General features: G+C 36.1%; 1 protein-coding gene across 1 annotated transcript in view; it reads left to right on the top strand.

The window, feature by feature from the left end:
- COL25A1 (collagen type XXV alpha 1 chain) overlaps positions 1-20,765 on the top strand; it is a 453,889-nt gene that overhangs the window by 383,224 nt on the left and 49,900 nt on the right. The window contains exons 14-18 of the mRNA XM_027103483.1: positions 605-631; positions 3,250-3,294; positions 10,625-10,657; positions 11,085-11,120; positions 15,853-15,897. Coding sequence (XP_026959284.1) covers positions 605-631; positions 3,250-3,294; positions 10,625-10,657; positions 11,085-11,120; positions 15,853-15,897 — 186 coding nt within the window. The remainder of the gene's footprint in view (positions 1-604; positions 632-3,249; positions 3,295-10,624; positions 10,658-11,084; positions 11,121-15,852; positions 15,898-20,765) is intronic.

The raw sequence follows: 20,765 nt of genomic DNA, 5'->3' as shown, positions 1-20,765 counted from the left end.
CTTTTCTGAAAAAAACTAATGCCTCCTAAAGTACACCTAGCTTGGAACATAGTGGTTAACAACAGATTGAAGAGAGTTCATGACATTGTGAAGGGGTCCAAGTTCAGGCCTTAGTCACATCAGGGGAAGGCAGATTAGAGAACTACACTGGTACTCTGACCCCTGAAATAATCCGTGCACCAGGGCCTGCTTTGAATGGAAGATTTCATTGAAGGATGTAAGTAAATAAACTCACCGTACTGAGTCTGAGTTTGAGCAGAATAAAGTGTCATAATCTCAGGAGCCTCTTGAGACGTTGAATTGCCACAACATTTTTCTCCTTAGTGCCCTAAAAGCCGGGTTTTGGCTGGTCATCTAAAATATCTTTCTTTAGTCCTCGAAAGCAAAGAATTAAAATTACATTTGCTATTGATATCCATACTCAGTGCTCCAGGAAACTTGTCTTAACCTTTGTTTTTATATAGCAACTATATATTGCCAAAATAGAAAATGTCATGTATAATTTATCTATTAATAGTATGTTCAATATCTGATTTTGTTTAGTGTTGATTGATTAGGTGTTTTATAATTTAACATGTCACTCAATCTTTGTTCCTTTGCCCAGGGACAACCTGGAGAACGAGGAGAAAAGGTGAGAATGATTCTGCTGATTTTTATTTTTTTTCCCCAGAGAGGTACCAAACTGAACTGTATTTATGTGTGGTTGGATAGACAGATACAGGTATACAAGCATACCTTGGAGATATTGCAGGCTCCGTTCCAGATCACTGCAATAAAGTGAATATTGCAATAAAACGAATCACACGAAATTTTTCAGTTTCCCAGTGCATATAAAAGTTACGTTTACGCTATACTGTAGTCAGTTAAGTGTTCAATAGCATAAAACACAACGTGCCTGCCTTAATTGAAAAATGATGCTGGTTGCCACAAATCTTCAATCTGTAAAGAATGCAGTAGTATCTTTGAAGTACAATAAAGCAAAGCACAATAAGACAAGGTATGCTTAGTTATATAGATGTAGATAGATATAATGACCACTGTTTTTGCAAACTGCTAATTAGTGGAAGGAGAAAATAGTGTAATTCTTATATATGTATAGAAGTTTGGGTAAAAAAGATTTAAAGAAATGGAGGAGAAGGGTGCAAATTTAAACATTCTATGTCAGGCTTTTAAATGACTTTCAAAAATCCCTAGGCCTGCAAAATTTCTGTTCTACCTATTTGCTAATGCCACTCCAGTACTTTTCTAAGCATCCGTCTCTCTCTCTACTACTTCTTAGGTCAGTAGGTTAAAGGGATACAGATGTTTACCTACAGCAAATACACTGAAAGTTGTCCCAAAAAGAATTCCCATAAAACCCAAAAAGAGAAGCAAAAGGAGAAGCAGAGTGCATATGTTAAATTTCTCTTAGACAAACATCCTTCCTTACTGCTTTGGGGGAGTTCTCATGCTATGTTCTTTACCAGTGTTTGAGAAGTATGCCATCTCTGCAGGCAACTACCAAGATACCACATAATGCCCTTCATAAGTGATACGATCTTTCTGACAAATCAGTATCATCACCACTAATCCCCAAAGAAGTACATCTACAGATCCAGCAAGCTTCATGAACATAACTGTATTTTTGAGCTGTATTTTACAACTGTATTCTTGTAAAACAAAAATAAAAAGACATTTATTTAAATGGAAGGAGAGCAGAGCAGAGAGGCAACTCAGTCAAACCCTTCACTTCATGGCCACTCTGAACCAGTTTTCCTAATAAGAAAGTTTGTTTTGTTATTTAATAAAGGGATTTCCAAGCAATTTTTAAAAGTGTGCTAATGAGCTGCCTATCAAAGATCCCCCATAACTTATGATCAGTATATTTATTTGGCTTCCAACCAGTTCATGGTAATTAACCTGAAATGAATTAGTCATCAGATGACTCTTTTGTGTAGAAATTAAGGAGGGAAAAGGAGCAGTGCCAGCACCATTCCAGGGACTCATCAGATAAAACTGCTCAGGCTCCCAGGCTGCTGTGCTGTCCCCGTCACCATAAAAGAATGCCTGAGCAGGATAGCCTCATGCTTATTTGAAACAAGAAAAGAAAGTGAAGAGAAAAGGTTAAACTCTCCCTCCTTCGCCACCCCTCCTTCTCCCAGGGAAACCATCATCAGTAGCTTCTCTCTTATTTTACGGAAAATTTTAAATGATAGAAGAGTGACCTCTTACGCAGCTGGACAGAAGGGTATTCCAGCTTACGGCATGTATGAACAATAATGCATTGTTATTGCTAATGATTATCATTAACAACTTATGATGTGTCAGATACTGTCCCAGTTGCTTAGACACAGTAATTGTTTATTTCTTATAACCCCATAAAATATTCTTGCCCTTACGTTGCACATGAGAAATTTGATGTAAAGAGAATTTCATTTGCCCAGTAGGGCCTGGACCTGGGCTCCAACTCTCTGGCTCCAGAATTCATGATGTTTCCACTAGAGCATTCTATAAGACTTAAAGAATTTAGAATTTAAGAAAGCAAAGCATGGATAGTAAACAAATGACTTTTTTCCTAAAGCACTGCTTGTGGGTAGAAAGATATCAGTGAGGGAATAGGCATAGGAGCTCTCAAAAATAACAAAGGAAGCATAAACCCCCCAATTTATTTTACTATAATTTTTTAAAATTTTCTAATAAGATATAAAACATTTATTTCTCAAATGCAAAACACTTAGGCCCAGATAACTCAATGCTCAGTGCAGCAGTTTTGAGGGCTGGGTCATGCACTTGGAGGGCCTGGAGATTTGAGGTGCGTAGGATTCACAGATTGAAGGGAAAGGAGAAGGCAGGACTCCAGGTGGCAGGAGTGGGACAAGGAAGGAGACAGAAAGGGTAAGGCACACGGCATATTGAGGGAGTCAGGAGAAAGCCTTTGTTAGAGCGACTCTTTGAGCAGAGAAAAGAGAAAGAGTTAAGGTGGCCAGAATAGGCTATTAGTGCCAGAATGAGCTATTAGAAGTCAGAGAAATTACCTTCTGTTATTATCGTGGAGTAGTTTAAAACTATTTAGCCATGTTCATTGTAATAACATTTATTTGGACTAGTTGATATCAGGCAGCTGGTCACGTAAAGTACATTAGCTCTGTAGAACATTTACAACAGATTTTAATATATAGTGCCTATGAAAGGAAACTTAAAATAATGAAAAGTACTCTTTGCTGAATGTCACCAATATATTTTACATGTATTGCTTTTTTCCCCTCCTAGGGAGATGCTGGAGAGAATGGCGCCAAAGGTGATACAGGTGAAAAGGTACAGTGTTGCGAAATATGAAAGAGTATGTGTATGAGCAAGAATACTATTTCATGTACGTGAAAATGGGAGATCAGAGATAATTCTACACAATTAGAAAACTTTTCAATATTTAATGTATAAAAGGTGGTTATTCCACCAGCTCCTAGCTACAAATTTAAATATTTTAAAAGTAAAATGCTATGTCAAAAATTCTAGAAAATGCGTAATTGGGTTTCTAGTAATATGACTTTCAAGACAAAAAGAAACACACCACTATTTCTGTGTAAATGGAACACTCCCTTTATACACAGAGATATAAAAATAGAGTTCCTAAAGTGATTCCATTTGTCCCGATTTTAGGATAGAAGATTGCAGAGGATTCGGAGGGGATGTAAGAGTTTGATAATCAGCTAAAGTCAGTTGATTAGAGCCTCTCATGCAGCCTTGAAAATTTGCTTCAACTTGAAATCTACTAGATCCAGATATTTTGTCAGCCTTTGTATTCTCTCTTTTTTTTTTTTTTCTTTTTTGGCCTTTAAACCATTATTAGCACTTATATTGCGGTGGTCTTTTGTTCATCTTCCTACCTCCTGTCTTTTTTTCCTCAGTCTATTGAAGTTTTTGCTTGGATTCTTACTTCACACACATCTCTGACATAGGAAGGACATTTTTATTTCATTTGTGCTATATGTTAAGAATTAAGAAAAAGATCTTTTAAGAAACTAAAAATGGAATAGTCAGATTTAATTTAAATCAGGCTAATTGATGAAACAAAGAAAGATTCATTTAGGCTTGTAGTTGAGAATAAGAATACTCTACTTTGAAAGTTATTATGGTACAGATGGACAGTTGTTAGTCATAAAAACATACCCATAAAGTAAAGAGAAATTTGTCTTCCTCATTCTTATAAATATTAATATAAATATGGCATGGGTGGTAGGGAGAAATTAATGGTAGGAATAAATGAATGTCACCGAGTAGCAACTGTGTTTGTATTCAAGAGGTAGTCTAGAAATTAGAGTGGACTCTCAGTTTCTTGTAGACCAGGGTTTCTCAGCCTCTGCACTACTGACATTTTGGGCTGGATAATCCTTCTTGAGGGAGATGTCAGATGTCTAGCCTCGTTCCTGGCCTCTGCCCAGCGGATGCCAGTAGCATCTCCGAGTTGTGACAACCAACACTCTCTCCAGAGGTTGCCAATTGTCCACTGGGGAACAAAATCATCCCTCACTGAGAACCACTGCTGTAAACCCATTTTATTTATCTGTCAGATTTAAGTATCATGCTGCAATCCACCATGACATGAGTATGTTTAATACTAATGGGACCAGTGATATACCTCTATGACTTCTTGAAGTCAAAATTAAAAACCCTAGGTATATAAACATAGATATTTTATTTACCTTTGTTGTGTTTGCTTAAAAGCAGGAGTCAGCAAACTTTTCCTGTAAAGGGCCAGAAAATAAATATTTTAGGTTTTGTGGGCCATATGGCGTCTGTCACAACTACTCAACTCTGTCATCGTAGCATGACAGCAGCCATAGACAATATGTATACATATGAGAGTGGCTCTGTTCCAATAAAACTTTATTTCTGGACACTGAAATTTTAATTTCATGTGGTTTTCAAATGTCATGAAATATTATTCTTTTTATAATTTTGTTAACCGTTAAAAATGTGAAAACCACTCTTAGCTCTTGGGCCACACAAAAACAGGTGGCTAGCTGGATTTGGCCCTAGGGCCATAGTTGCCAACCTCTGTTTAAAGAAAGGAAATCTTCTAAACAGAGAGCAGTTTCTCCAAGTGAAAACCATTTATGCCAAGTCTGAGCTACGCCTGTGTGGATTTATGTAGAGAATTTTAATCTTTAGAATATGTATTTTTAGAGCTTAATTTTTGAATGTAGGCCAATAGTTTCTTTAATCACACGTTTTTAAAATTTAATATTGCAATAGTAAAGCAACTTTTTTTTCTTTGTAAAAGCTAAATTCATCTCAAAGGAATACGGTTCTTATTTTTTATATTAACACAAATCATTTACCATGCTGACTCACACATAGTAAACTCTCAATAAATGTTAGCTTTCTTACCACATGGAAATGGAAATCAACCAGATTGGTTATTTTTCTTTTTTATCAAAAAGTTTTATTAGTCAACTGAAATTAAGTTTGAGAAATGCTTCAGTTAAAACAGAAATCATTTCTATAAATTTTCAGTGAGTCTAAACAGGGGATTGTAAATAGGAATCTGTAACATATAATACGTAATCTGACCTGTAGCATTCATCCCCAAGAATGCTGTAATTGGAATATAATTTTTGATGTGTTTTTTAAACATTTCCTGCTTCTGTCACATAATTTGTTTCCAGCATGTTAGAAACACTCTTCTCATGGCCTTTGGGTTCAGTATGTGAAACCCATTCATCATTTACCAAGTTTGAGATGTAAAATCAAAAAAATGCTTCTTTTCTGCCATTGATGTAGTAAATTACGTCATTGGCGATTCACTTTAATAGGATTTTTTTCCTTGTGATCCAACTAGGTGCTTTTGGATGGTAAAGCAATCTAAGCCTTTCCAGACTGGTCATCTGGAAATGCTGTGGGACTGTAAAAACCTCTGGGCTGGGTTTTCTCTGTGGCCAGAAGCTACGATGAACTCTAGAATTAAGAATGACCTGCCAAAGACTGATTTTAATCATGTGTGGAGTTACTACGGGAAGGTTATGTTCTGCTCTTTGGAGTGTTAATCCCACCAACTAATGTAGAAATGCATTTCTTATCTATTATCCCAGCACTTGAAAGTAAGTGTTGGTGCAGACCACTGAATGGTTCCATCATGCCACTCTATTATTCACAACCTTATCTGTTCGTTTAGAAATTTCACATTCTTTCTCTTTTTTTTCTGAGCATTTTTTTAAAACTTTTTTATTTTATATTGCAGTATAACCAATTAACAATGTTGTGATAGTTTCAGGTACACAGCAAAGTGACTCAGCCATACTTATACATGTATCCATTCTCCCCCAGACTCCCCTCCCATCCAGGCTGCCACATAACATTGAACAGAGTTCCCTGTGCTCTACAGTTGGTCCTCGTTGGTTATCCGTTTTCGATATAGCAGGAAGCTTCACTTTCTTGGTATTGCCTGTCTGTGTCTTCATTTTTCTTTTCTCCCCCAGTCTCCATTTCTATAAATAACCTGCCTTCTTACTTTACACCTGCAGAGCATCTTTGATTTGCATCCTCAGAGCCTCTTCAGAAGCGACACCCATATTTGGAGCCACCCACCAAATTGCCTTTTCTTAAGATCACATAGGAAGGCTTTTCTTTTGGGCATAGGGCCTTCTCCAATTTAGCACATATGATGCTTCCCTTAGCTTAGAATACTCTTCTCTGTCCACCTCCACCTCCTCATGTTCTCATCCTATTCCTGTCTACTGAGACCTGGATTCATTAAGTCATTTCCCTGGGGCAGCCTTTCAGTCTCCCCTGGACTGTCTCTGTTACCCTCTATTTGCTCCCAGAGCACTCTCTATGATCCCTTTCATAACCCTTATCACAATTTATTGTAATTCCTTGTTTAATTGGGCATCCAGCTCACTGGAAAAGAAAAAACAAACAAATAAACAAACAAAAAACTATAAGTTACCAAACTGTTCTATTCCCAACACCAATCCAATTTCCTGGCATGTAATAGGAAGATAATAAATATTTATTGAATGAAAAACCTTAAAAAAATTTTTTTTTTTTTACTTTCACCTGCTTCTTATTTTTGTTGAATGGTAGAACTTTTTCCTGTACCATGCATTTGTTTATCGTGTCTTCTGTGGTGACACAAAATTTCCCAACATGACAATTTCTTCCTATCCCAGACTTTTTTGTACGTGGAAAGAAAGAAATAGAAAGTATCTTTTATGCATTCAATCAATAATATTTTTGAATACATATATTTGTGTACATATATACTATATACATATATACAAATGATTACAGTAGTCCTTCGCTATCTCCAGGAGATTGGTTCCAGGATCCCTGCAAATACCAAAATCCTAGCATGTCCCTTATATAAAACGGGCTAGTATTTGCATATAACCTATGCGCATGCGCCCATATTCAACTGACCCTTAAATAATGCGGGGCTTAGGAGTGCTGAGACTCTGCCAGTTGAAATCAGGGTATAATTTACAAAAGGCCCTCCTTATACATGGTTCCTTCACATCCCTGTTTTCTCCATATCATGGTTCCCCATCCGCCGAATTCAACCAACTGCAGATCATGTGGTACTGTAATATTTACTGTTGAAAAAAAATCCACATATAAGTGGACCTTTGCAGTTCAAGCCTGTGTTGTTTAAGGGTCAGCTGTACTGTAAAGCTTCTCTAGATTACGTATGATACCGAATACTATGTAAACAGTTGCCAGGCACACAGAAATTTAAGTTTTGCTCTTTGGAATTTTCAGGAATTTTTTTCTCAAAAGATTTTTAGTCCAAGGTTGGGTGAATCCGCAGATGCAGAACCCAGGGATACGGAAGGGTGACTCTATCATAAGCACAGGACAAGGGTAGGGTTTGAAACAGCATTGTTCGCTTTATCGCCCTAGCTCCTAGTATCCCTGCATCCAGAACATGGTTGGCACATAATCGATGCTCAATAAACATTTATTGAATGAATTAATGACTGATAGAAATATCACCACATTCACTTTGTTTATCCACATAGACTTTAGTAACACATACATATAATTACATACCAAATGTTGTGCTTGAAAGTAATCACAGCCAAAACCAAAAACTCTACTTGAATGGTCAATAGCAAAGTCAAATTCATTTACCTCAAGTATCTTCTCAAAGTATTTTTTGCTTTATGATTTACCCTGTGGAAACTTTTATTTTCAAACCAACTGATTTGTGAAGCTAAGGGTATACTTAGAGAGACACAGTTGGGTTTTTTTTCCTACTTTAATCCTGTATTCATTTTCACTTTTAGAGGAATGAGGATTATAAACACTGACTTTTATTTTCACTACTTGCAGCATTATCCTTTAAAATGTTTAACTTAGGAATGTCTTCCAGCAATTGCCTTGCCACTTAAAAGTTATAAAAATTCCTTGAGATTTCACAGTTCTAATTTTTGAAAAGAAAGTTGATATATCAGTCATAGTTGTCCATCAAATGAAACTGCTCCAGTTTCCACAAATAAATCAGGCTTCCTGGAAACTGTCCTTTCCTTCCCATCCACTTTCTCTGAGAACTAAATCTAGTCCTTATTCTCGTTAGTGGATTATCCAGTCACTTTCCATTAAAACACTGGGAAAAAAAAGTGTTTAAACTACAGTTAATACAAGCAACTTCCTTTTATTGATAAGTTTACTACAACCATTGTGCCCTGGTGCCAAAATGAGATAAACCAATAATTCTTTTCTTATTCCAATAAAAAGAACATGGCAATAGAATTCAGGAAGTCCAAAATTCACTTAGGCTCAAGTTGCTTCAATTTCCTCATCTATTGAGTAAAAATAGTAATATCTGCCCTATCTCCTGGGAGTCTTGTGAGGTATAAATAAGATGAAAAAGGGGGCTTAGAAAAGTCAAAATTGCTTTTATGAATACAAAGGTCTCATTGTGCAAAATACTGACTCATTGGTGTTGATGGCTTTCAGACAGACTAGATGTAGTGGAAGCAGAAATAAGTATTATTTTGTTAGCCACATTGATTTTGCTGCCCACTCGGAACTCAATTGATTATTAGTGACGGGGAAAAGAAACCAGTATCATTTTACAATAAGACAGTATTTGGTATCCTGTTCTATATGTTTTGTCATGTTTTAATTTTTCCTTGAGTAGTAGCCATTACAGATGTCAAAGAAACTCGTATGTTTCCTCAAATGAGTTAATTTATTATTTCCTCCTCCTTCTTAAGCTTTGGTTTTCTTCCCAAAGGTTTTTTTTTTTTTATTCTTGACTGCTTGCTGAAAATATTCTTTCTGAGATTTGTTCATTTATTCACCATATACGTATCCAGCATATTTTACTCAGACACTGAATAAAAATAGACCCTGAACCTGCCCACAGGTGGCTGATCATCTAATGGAGGGACAAGCAAAGAATAGGCAGAAAACATATATACATAATCCATATGCAGTGAGCTTGCAGGACTTGAACAGATGCTGCAGAGTGAGATGTGGATGTGAGGGGTATGTGTCTAGGTTGTTCAGTGAGGGGTTGAGGCAAAGCCACTTAAGACCTGAACAAAGAGAACTGCCAGCTGTGGGGAGAAGAGAGAGAAACTGAGGGAGAGGGGCAAGTACCTCATGTGTAGAGGCCTGAGGTGTATCTCCGTCTCTAAATGAGATTGATGAGCAGCTCTCTAAACCTAGAACGAGGAAGTAGACCCCTAGAGCTCTGTGAGCCCTTGCACAGATAGGACAGCTGAGGAAACCCCAGTATGTGCTGTCCTCCTTGTGGCTGTTTCTGTTTTCTCAAATGACTACGTTTTCTCCCTTTTATTTTCCTTGTAGCATGTTTATGGGACAGAGGACTAGAAGGAACTGGAAAATCTAGGCCCTTGTCTGGCCTTGTATCAGAAATAAGCAGCCACCCTCCGTGCTCTTTCCTGTTAGCCCCTACCTGTGTATTTAGAGCACATTTGCCTTAAGAATGTAGTCACACTCGGTGAAATCCGGATGGAATACAATGCCTTTCAGAAAACCAGATTCTGTCTCAAGATTTTCTCTCAGATCTTCCTTGTGTCCCTGTCACCCACAAGTCATCCATCATCCTGTAACTTTCCGGTGACTGCGTTACAATGAAATAAGTGTAGAGCTAGAAAAAAACGTGCTGGTCATAACGGTGATGGTGCTTCATGAGGAAAACAAACTGACCGGCGGCATGGCTTTTTCCAACTCAACATCATTAACCCTTTGACTTCATCTGTTGAACCCTGACTTTCTGAAGACAGAAAGGGTCAGGGAACTCCTAGTAAATGATAGCCAGTGACATTAATAAATTCCTGAAATAGAGAAAACTGAAATTCCAGATCCACTAATATATTGCTTTAGAATACCATTTTAGCACTGTATCAAGGGAAGAGATCCATATTTATATTTATTTCAAGGAATGTAGTCCTTATGTATTTTGCAAAGTAAACCCATATTTTTAGAAAGTATATTGTTTATCTTGGAAATTACTGACATCTTAGCCATATTGATACAAAATCTTAGGGAGCATAGTTCAGCCCATTAGTCATGGGGTTTCCTTAGGCGCTCCTGTAGATAACAGCTCTCTATGTGTTTGTGTGTTTCCTATTCCCATCACTTGTAGAATAATCTCTCATGGGTTTCATTTTAGGGTGACCCTGGATCGTCCGCTGCAGGAATTAAGGTAACTATAGCCTTGCAAGTGTTTGTACCCCAGGAGTTACAGCTTTGACTTTTATAAGTCTCTTGTTTCCCTTCCCTTTTACCAACTTTGATGGTTCTAACTCTGTTCCTATATTACTGCAATAATCAGCTTCTAGACACAACACGGAGTATCTGCTAGAAATCTCTGATAAAGGCTTAAACAAGAGGTCTTGCCTTTTCTTCCCTTTCTGATTGGTTTTTATGGAAATGTGGATTTGTATGTGAGCTTTAGGTATATTTACAGCAAAAAAAAAAAAAATGTTCATATGTCTGGTAGGATGTAGAACAACAGAATAAAGTGAATGAAATGCATGTATCATCGGGGAGGCTGAAAGTGTCCAAGGGCCTAAGGCTGTTGGAAAATTCTTATAAGACTGCCCTTTTCATCTTTGATTTTCTTTGGCCAGGGAGAGCCCGGAGAATCTGGTCGTCCAGGGCAAAAGGTAAATCCCTATTCTGGTGTGTTCTTTGTACTGTCTTATAGTCACCATTTGACTATGTTTGCTATCACTGTATAATATGAGAACAATTACTGAAAATGATGCCGTTTTCATGCCTTATATGCAGAGTGTTTTTGAGTGTTTTTCTTTTTAAAAGGGTTGATGCTGACCATAGTAAAAGTACAAACATAATCTGGACGTGTAAAAGGATAAAGTCAGCATGTACTGAGCTGTTTGAGACTAACAAAGATCTGCTGGGTTGGAATGCCAACAACCTATCTTGCATGTTTAAAGATACTCTGCATGTTTCTGTCTTTTATGAGAAGAAATGAATATTTACTAAACTGTCTCAATAGGGCATGATGGACAGTTCTTTTAAAATTATATTCCTTTCCTCTCGTTTCAAATACTTCCCTGCTGATAATTTTTTTATGTGAATAATATCTACCTAAGCAGTGAATGTTATGTTGTAAAAGAGGTGTGTTCATGAACTAAATTTTAATTGGAGACAGTAACCAAACCACTTTAACCAATCTAACGTTAATTTTTTTTATCATTTGTGCTTCACTTCAGTGATAAATTAGAGGACGTGCAATGAATATGTTTATTCTCATTTGAGTCTGAAGCAGGAAACGACTGTTTGTAGTTTATCGTCTGAGCATCTGGATATCAATGCCCAGTGCAGATTTTAGATTTTTAGATAACAGATGTGGCTAACAAGTAAACGTGAATTCCACATTATGATAAATCTCTGAGATTGTGACTCTCCCTTTGTCTAGCAGCAGTTAATGTTACAGAAAAAATAATATGAATAGAAACATAGAATATACCTCATTAGTATAAAGAGAAAGAGAGAATAAATTCCATTGTAGTAGTGTGGAACCTTAGAACATCACATAAAAATATATTCCCACATTCTTGAAGTTATTGAGAGGATCACTGCTTTGTTTAAACACTTCAGATTAAAGTGTTTTTTGAGAAGGTCTTTCACATTCTTTTAACATTTCCCTAATTGAAAAATAGATTTTCTTGAAATTAAGAATCTGAGAGTAATGATTCATTAGACCCAATTTCAGGTAAAGTTGAGACTTTTCCAAAGAGCCCAGCATAGCTCTGCAAATTTTGCTCTTCAGTGCCTAAGATTTCCTAATGATTCTTTATGTAAGAAATTGGAAGTTAGTGATATCACAGAGATCCATGGTCTGCTTTGGTTTGGAAGAGCATCTAATTTTCTCAGATGATCTCATTTTAAGTCCCTCAGTCTTTAAAAATTAAAAGCTAAATTTAAACTGCTCTCCAAAACTGTGATAAGTTAAAAGAATTGTCTGCAAAACTGTTATGTCTTTTTAAAAAAACAAAACAAGTCTGCTATAATTTCATATAGGTTCCACTGTTTTCAGAGTGGAAGACAATTGGTTCATAAAATATTGCTTTATCATGATTATTTAAAAATACATGTTAGATTCATTTCTGGAAGTTTATACGTTTACATATGGAAACATTGGCTTTTCTTTGTATTTCATTAAAAACCTGTTTTAAATTATATTGAGAGAAGTGGATTCTACCTGAACAAATACGTGCCTGAATGAATATGTGTATGAATATTACGACCCATCTGAATGAAAATGTGCCCTGAAAAGAACAGTATCTTTTTCATTAATATTTAGGCCAGATCCTACCCGTTGACGCAATCTCACTTTCCCACAATATTTATGACTTCCTTGTCTAATATCTGGATTTGGCAATACTTACCCCAACACTGATTTAAAAGTAGAGTGTTTCCATTCTTGCTGGTTGCTTAGATTGGAAAATGACAAACAGAACTGAGTGCAGAATCCATTCAAGGAATCTTCCACGACATTTTTCTCACCGTTGCAGAACTTTGTTGTGGGTTCGTGGGTACTTAAGCTCCTGCATTAGGGACATTCCCAGAAAAGTAGAGGATATCCTGCTAAAATTAAAGTGCATTGATTAGCTCTCCACTGTCTGGTATTTTGCGGTATGAAAGTTTGTTATTTAGAATAACATTCGTAATAGGGAATGATTTAATTATAGTTTTTTTCTTTTATAGACTCAGCAGGAGAGTGTGTGATTGATATGTGAGTTAGGGTATATATGTTTGTACAGTGAGTGTGTGTTTCATCGCATAACTTTTTCCTTCCTAACTTCACATTCAATGGCATTGGTGGTATAGTGGTGAGCATAGCTGCCTTCCTAACTTCTCCACATCTTTTTAAAATATAGTTTTTAGTTTTAATGGGGTAAAAATACATTTTTGCCCATTGTAAGGGACTGGCACAGTTGAACTGTATCTAGAAACACAAAGCACTGTCACAGGGACATGGGGTGGAAGCAGAGAACTGACTTTAACAGTAGACAAGGGTCTCTGATAATGGAGAATAAAGAGTGAAAGGGAAAGAAAAAAGAAAACCAGAAGCATAACGTATCAGTGTAAAGTGTAATCTACTTGGGCAAGAAGTCTTTGAATGGAATAACAAACCGATTCTTAATTATGACCTAGATCTGAACTTGGGCTGTGCGTGACCAAGAACTCAGCTCAGAGAAGCTCTGAGTCAAGAAATAGGCAAGAATGGAGAAATTAACTGAAAACTGTCTCTTAATTAAAAGATAAACATTCATGGTATAAGGACAGAGAATTTATATAGGAAGAAATATCTTCCTAAAAATGCTGAGATGTTTCACAAAGGGTAACATTAAATGTTTTATAATTCTTCATTTTGTCAACTTTTAAGTAAACATAAATTTGGAAAGGTCAAAATCCAAGAGTATGAAATATGAATTCCTGAAAGATTTGTTCATTAAAAAGTACATTTATAACCTATATACTTACATATATATGCATATGATGTAGGGAAGAGCTAAGTGCTCAAACTCTCTGTAAGTATCCAATCTATGTTATAAAATAATCCATAATGTTTTATACATCTTTCTCATTGTGAGAAACATGAATGTGTCTATGTATGCATGTGTATATAAATATCTTACTTTAAAGTAGTCATCAGATCCTTTTAATTTGACCCTTCCCCTTGAGGGAAGGGTCTAGTAAAAACTCCTTTGAGGAAACAGTGTTACAACCTATATGTTTCCACACATGTCTTAAATAGGATGTCTTGAGTTTTGGGGGCTTTTCTGAAACAATACAAAACTATCAATATGTCACCAATATGTTTACTTTTATTGGTTGTGTATTCTACTGCAACTTACTGTGTTTTCAAGGGCCTTATACTTTTTTCTTAGTAAAAGAGAATCTTCACTGAAATATGGATAAGCTCTTTTTACTAGAGCTTCCTAAAGTTATTGATTAAAGGGAAATGGGGGGGAGAAAAAGAAAATCAAATGTATAATGTTGTATCTATGTAAAGTTTACTCTACTTGGACAAGTTTCTTTGAATGAAATATCAAATTCTTAATAATCATTCTTTCTTCTCTGGCTTAATCTCATCTTAGTCTTTTTGTTCACAATGCAAACTTTCACTCAGGTAGTTTCAGAAAGAATAGCTTTTCTTTTGCATTCCTGAAGCACCTTTGACCTAAACCATCAGGAAAGTCATTTTCCTTTCTATGTCTAACCATACAGCTTAATATAAACAGTATTTGAAGTCATTTTGTGGTAATACCAGAGCAAATTATAGCCCTCCATAATTTGAAAGTAATAATATTAAAGATGAAATGTCTGGTTGTTCTTAGCAGATTTTCCTTGGAATAAGGGCTGTTCAAGCATTTAGATGAAAGAAGTACCTTCTACCACTTTTATCTTTAGTTTGATGCTTCTGTCTCTTTTGGTATAGTTGTCATAACACTGACTCGCCATCATGAAATGATGTGACACTTTTACCTTCAAATGTTATTTTCCACAATATTTAGTCACCTCAGTCCAACACAGGATGGACTTTCATTTTCTCTAGCAATTCCTTTATGCTTCTTTAGTGGAATTCAGGAGATTTTCTAAGCAATATAACTTCTTGTCACTATACTTTGTGCTTAAAGTAATGTAAACAATTATGTGAAAATGAGAAGATTTAGCTTGACTCCAGTGTGCTCACCCAAAATGTACCACTTAATCTCAAACCTGTATTCAGAAGCAGCTGCATGGTACCATTAGCCCTCCATTGCTAAGCAGGGTTACCCAGACTCAACAATTGTCTGATATACGGGCTGGAGTTAAGTATAATCTTAACCATGCATTTATCTTCTCATCATTCAGGAATGGAAAAGAAACCTTGTTATACTTTTAGGTGAATGAGACTTTTAATGTATATTGTTTTGATATGACCATCTGTTCATACAGCCAACTCTTGATTATCTGAGGTAAGAGAGCCTTGGAATAGGATGCATTATTTAAATGCACGTAATCCTCATTTCAGCAGATAGATTCAGCCTCCTCAACAAATCATTGACCAGGGAGTAATAAAACACAGGAATTCCTTTTCCTTTTATTTCTCTTTCTCACCTTCTGGTAGTGATGACAATGAGCAGTGAACTGGCAGCAACAGGGAAAATCCTAAAAAATCTGCAAAATGGTCAACGAATCCCTGAATCAAGAGTTGACTGAACTGTATAATCTCACCAAATATCTTGAAACTAGACAGTATATATATTAGACATATATATATACATACAGCACGAATTCAGCTGGGAGCATTTGCCATATTTTTCTCAGATACTGTGCCTGAGTGAATACTGTTCTATAATGCTGTGTGATTTTCCTATGTAGGGTGAACCAGGGCTTCCTGGGCTTCCTGGACTTCCGGGGATAAAGGTAAATACTGCACTGACAGTCTTGGCTTCATAGAAATGTAATTGTGAGAGTCACAAAAATGAAAAAATGGAAGCTAAAAATATAGTGCTGTTCTTTAAATACCCACCAGCCATTTCAACCAATTAAATTTTTTAATTAAAAATGAAGCACAGGTAACAGAAATAGACTTACAGGCATAGAAAACAAACTTAAGGTTACCAACGGGGAAAGGGGGGGAAAGGATAGATTAGGAGTTTGAGACTAACAGATACACACTACTACATATAAAATAGATAATCAACAAGGTCCTACTGTATAGCACAGGGAACTATACTCAATATCCTGTAATAAGCTATAATGGAAAAGAATCTGAAAAAGAATATATATATATATACACATGTATATGTATAATATATACATAAATATATATATATATATGAAACTGAATCACTCTGCTGTACACCTGAAACTAACACAACATTGTAAATCAACTAAACTTCAATAAAAAAAAAATGAAGCATGAGTATTTCTAAAGTTTGCCATGGCTATCTGGACTGTATATTCCACTATATAACCTACTATGCCCCTTAAATAAATGTAAAAGTCATTTCATTTGAAGTCATAGGAATTCTTTAAAGTCTACAATGTCTCCCTTCACATTTAAATTTTACTCTTAAGATCCTATCAGATTTTGACCAGAATTAAAATCTTAACATCCCCTTAAATCTAATATCCAGGCAGCTGTTTTTGTGATTCACCCATTATAATAATCTTGGCAAAGTTTTTTTTTTTTAATTAATTAATTTATTTGTGGCTGTGTTGCATCTTCGTTGCTGTGTGCAGGCTTTCTCTAGTTGCGGAGAGCAGAGGCTACTCTTCGTTGCGGTGTGCAGGCTTCTCACTGCAGTGGCTTCTCTTGTCGTGGAGCACAGGCTCTAGGCACGCAGGCTTCAGTATTTGTGGCACATGGGCTCAGTAGTTGTGGCTTGCGGGCTCTAGAGCTTAGGCTCAGTAGTTGTGGTGCACGGGCGCAGTTGCTCTGCGGCATGTGGGATCTTCCCAGACTAGAGCTCGAACCTGTGTCCCCTGCATTGGCAGGTGGATTCCCAACCACTGCGCCACCAGGGAAGTCCTTCCAATGTGTTTTGTGCTTCTACTTCCTGTTAATAATTCTCACTGCAAAGTATAAATATTACTAAGCTTTATTGACCTACATACTATTCCCATAAAATTTGTATGTCTTTTGAAATAACTGCTTAAAGCTTAGCTTGAAAACATTGTTTTACATGTTTTTAAATTGTCTAAAAATATTAACAAACATGTTTTTTAGTTGTTTAAAATTTTTTACATGGCAACTGTCAAGGCTTAAAAGTTCTAGTGTCTTAGCTGTAGTGCTCCCTTAAAATCAGCTTCTTATTTTAAAGTTTTTTCTTTTAATTCTAGAACTGTTTGATAAAATAACATAATGCAAGTAGATTTTTCTTTACATTGTTCTCATCTTATAGAATTTTGAATTAATCTCTAGAGTACGTTAGATGATTCTAAAATTAATATTCCTCGTTTCAGTAAGAGGGTTGTATATGCTACTTTATGAAGATTGTGTTTGCAATGTGTTACATGAATAATATGATTTTAGAATTAATATATTAAATTACTGAGTTCCCAGACAACATATGGTATCATATGTAACATTTTATGAGTATATTTGTTATAATTAACAGCCATGAAAGCTATGAATTCCAGGTTGGCACTCAGAAATTTTGGTTCTGCTTTTTGTTTGATGTTTCCAGATTAGTATCACAGATGTCCAGATATGTCCTTTTAATATATTTTTAGTCTTTGACTTCTTCACTGAAAAGTACACTCCACGACAACAGTTTACTAAAGAGTCAAAGTCATTTCCTTATCATTTGATATTTAGCAAAAATAACTTAATAAATTATATGTGATTTCATACTGCAGAGTTAATTTATGGCATAATGTTAATTTATGGCAGTTAATTTATGGCATTTATGGCAATAACTAATTTATTTATTAGTTCCTTAATAATCCCACACATTAAAAAAAAGCTTTTTACTGATATTTGGAAAATCACAGATTTTTAAAACAAATTTAAGAACATTAAATTCAGCACTAGGTTAAAGAAGCCGGTAACATTATAAGTAAGGGGGGAGGCATTTAAAAGGAGGGGCATTTTGGAAGGACTGGGGCAGGGTTTCCTGCAGCGCTCGCTTGTAGGTTAGCTGGGCTGTGCTGCCAGCACCAGATCCTGAGGCAGGAATCTCAGTGCTGTGTAGAAATCCAGTTGTCCCTTCTCCTGAGGGTGAGCTTTCTTGTTGAGAGAGAGTATATAAGGGGGAAGGTATTGGGGTTTTTCCCTCCAAAACAAACAAACAAAACAATTACAGTTAGTACTATTTGTTCTCATTACCTTTCATTTATGTCCTCCACTGTGAAAAATACCCCAGCTCATTTCCCTAGTCCTCGGTGGACCAGTTTAAAGGTTTTGAACTTTTTCAAATTGGGAAAGATGTTGGTGATTTGCCACCTCCAGTAAACGTTTTTATTTCTAGGGTCATGGGATGTTGCCAGACAAATTTTGTCAAGATCTTATAGCTGATACTTTCCTTTGTTTTTCTAACCTGACTAGTGACTGTGGTGAGAAAAAGCCATCAACTGACAAAAATCTTTCTATCATTAACTAGAGATACGTTTCTATGTAATTATCGAGTGTTGTTGGGTAACTATCCAGTTTTCAGTTTAAATCACAGATTCTATTTTTGGATTAATAAGCTCTGTCTTCTCTCTCTCGTCCAGAATGTAAGTGATATGCTTGCCCTATAATGTAGTAGGTGCTCAGTGTAATTGAGTAATTTTGTAAAGGAGGCAATTTAAAAACACATCATAGTCATGAGTAGGTATTGGATATTTTTAAATGTACAGTTAAAAGTTTATAAATTTATGATATAGCTTCATTAACTTGGGATATTCTTTACTCCTTTAATATACCTTGCTTCTGTTAGGTAGTTAACCACAGGACAGTTAACCTTGATTTCATAGTTTGAATGAGTAATAATATTTAAAAATGAAACCACCATATATGGATTTAGAATGTGTGGTAGCAAGAGCATTAGTCATAACTTTCCTAGACCTGTGTGTGTGTTTATGCTTTGGAAATACTTCCTTGCTATCCATCTCCTTATCTGCTGGTACTACAGAGAGCGTGCACATGGCATCCGTTATTTCCAAGATGTTGAGGAAACCAGCCATGACATACCAGGGAAGCTTTGATTTGCCACCTGTTGCTCTCGGGGAATGGTTGGAAGCTTAATGAGCATCCACATGCCTTCCACACTGCTCTCAGGAAATGAGCAAAGTGCCTAAATACAGACAGCAGACTCATCTATCTATCACCTCAGGGTCCCACTCAGAGATAAGTACTAATACCTTCGGCATACATAAAAGTCACTAAGAAGAGGCATCACTTAATTTCAAACTACTCTTAAGCTTCCCGAACAAGTATTGGAAAGTGCTCTGACCATGTGGAAGACATTTGGAATTCCTATTTCATGCATCCATGGTTCATATAGTGTTAAGATGTTCAGCTGGGAAGATTAAATTATCGTACGTTGTACATTGCACAGTGTGCCATGCAAACATTTGTCTTCTGGAATAAGGATTGAGCTCAGAAAAGTTCTTTGATTAACAAGCCTTTAAATATATGTTTCATGGGTAAAACTTTATTGTGACTAGCTTTTCCAATATCACATAAAAGGGTGAGATTCAAAGTTCCTAGTTTTAAACATGTTTTTCTTTCCATACATGTTGAAAATTGCTTACCCCCTTCATGGTTACATCACCCTAGTAATTAAGTCATGAAGAGCAGTGATCTTTAGGACCAGACCACCAGTGTGTAGATCCCGGTTCTACCCCTTACCAGTTTATGAAGCTATATCATGATACTGGGCAAGTTACATAATCTCTCTGTGCTGGGTTTCCTTATCAAATGGGAATTATTATTATACATAACTCAGAGGGTTGTTGTGAGGATTAAATGAATTAATATACATGCAGCTCCTAAAATATTGCCAAACATATAGTAAACGCTATATAAATTTTAGCTATTGTTATTTCTTTCTCTTGGAGCAGCTCAGAATGTTGGAAACATTGTTTATGTACCTGTTCTATAGAGTCTTTCCTCCTGTGAGTCATTTCAACCTAGAGATCATAAAGCCATTTACACCCTCCAGGTTCATAGATCTAAATTCTGAAAACTCCTTTGCGGTGATGGTTGAATGTTACCTTTAAGAGCAGTAAGATAACATATTTTCTCTTGAAACATGACATCACACTATTCCCCTTTTCCTATAACCCAATGTCTTCCAGGGATAAAGGATGAGGAAACACAGTGTTCTGCGCATAAGACATGATACTGTCTTAGTTCTCCTTCCCGACACTCGTCACAGGAAAAGCAAAAGGAAAGCTTGACATGTAATAATGGAAATCTCTAGGCCCCATTCATCGTGTTGCCCAGCCCAAGACATTTTTTTACAAATATGAATTTTCAATGCTTGTTTTTCTCCTTTCAGCGTTGACTACCAGTGTATCTCATCATATTTAGAAAGTAAATTGGGAAAAATGTACCTGACACATTAAAACGAGTACAATAGGGAGACATAATACAGTAAAAATTACATCAAATCAGAAAAACAAATCAGTTAGGTGGCAAAGAAATTTTTACGATATTTTCCCTCAAAGCTTGATATTTTTGTTCTGGCTTCCACATTAGTGACAATTTGAGATTCAGATCAAGAACTTGAGGATCAGGAGACAGTAACTAACTGTTTACACTTCATTATATAAAATCATCCTTGACACTAGATCATATA

Source organism: Aethalodelphis obliquidens, unplaced genomic scaffold, assembly GCF_003676395.1.
Source record: "Aethalodelphis obliquidens isolate GAN/ISIS:26980383/991018 unplaced genomic scaffold, ASM367639v1 scaffold6, whole genome shotgun sequence".
Lineage (NCBI taxonomy): Eukaryota > Metazoa > Chordata > Mammalia > Artiodactyla > Delphinidae > Aethalodelphis > Aethalodelphis obliquidens.
Note: the sequence above shows the minus strand (reverse complement) of the source record. Positions and strands in the feature narration are given on the sequence as shown.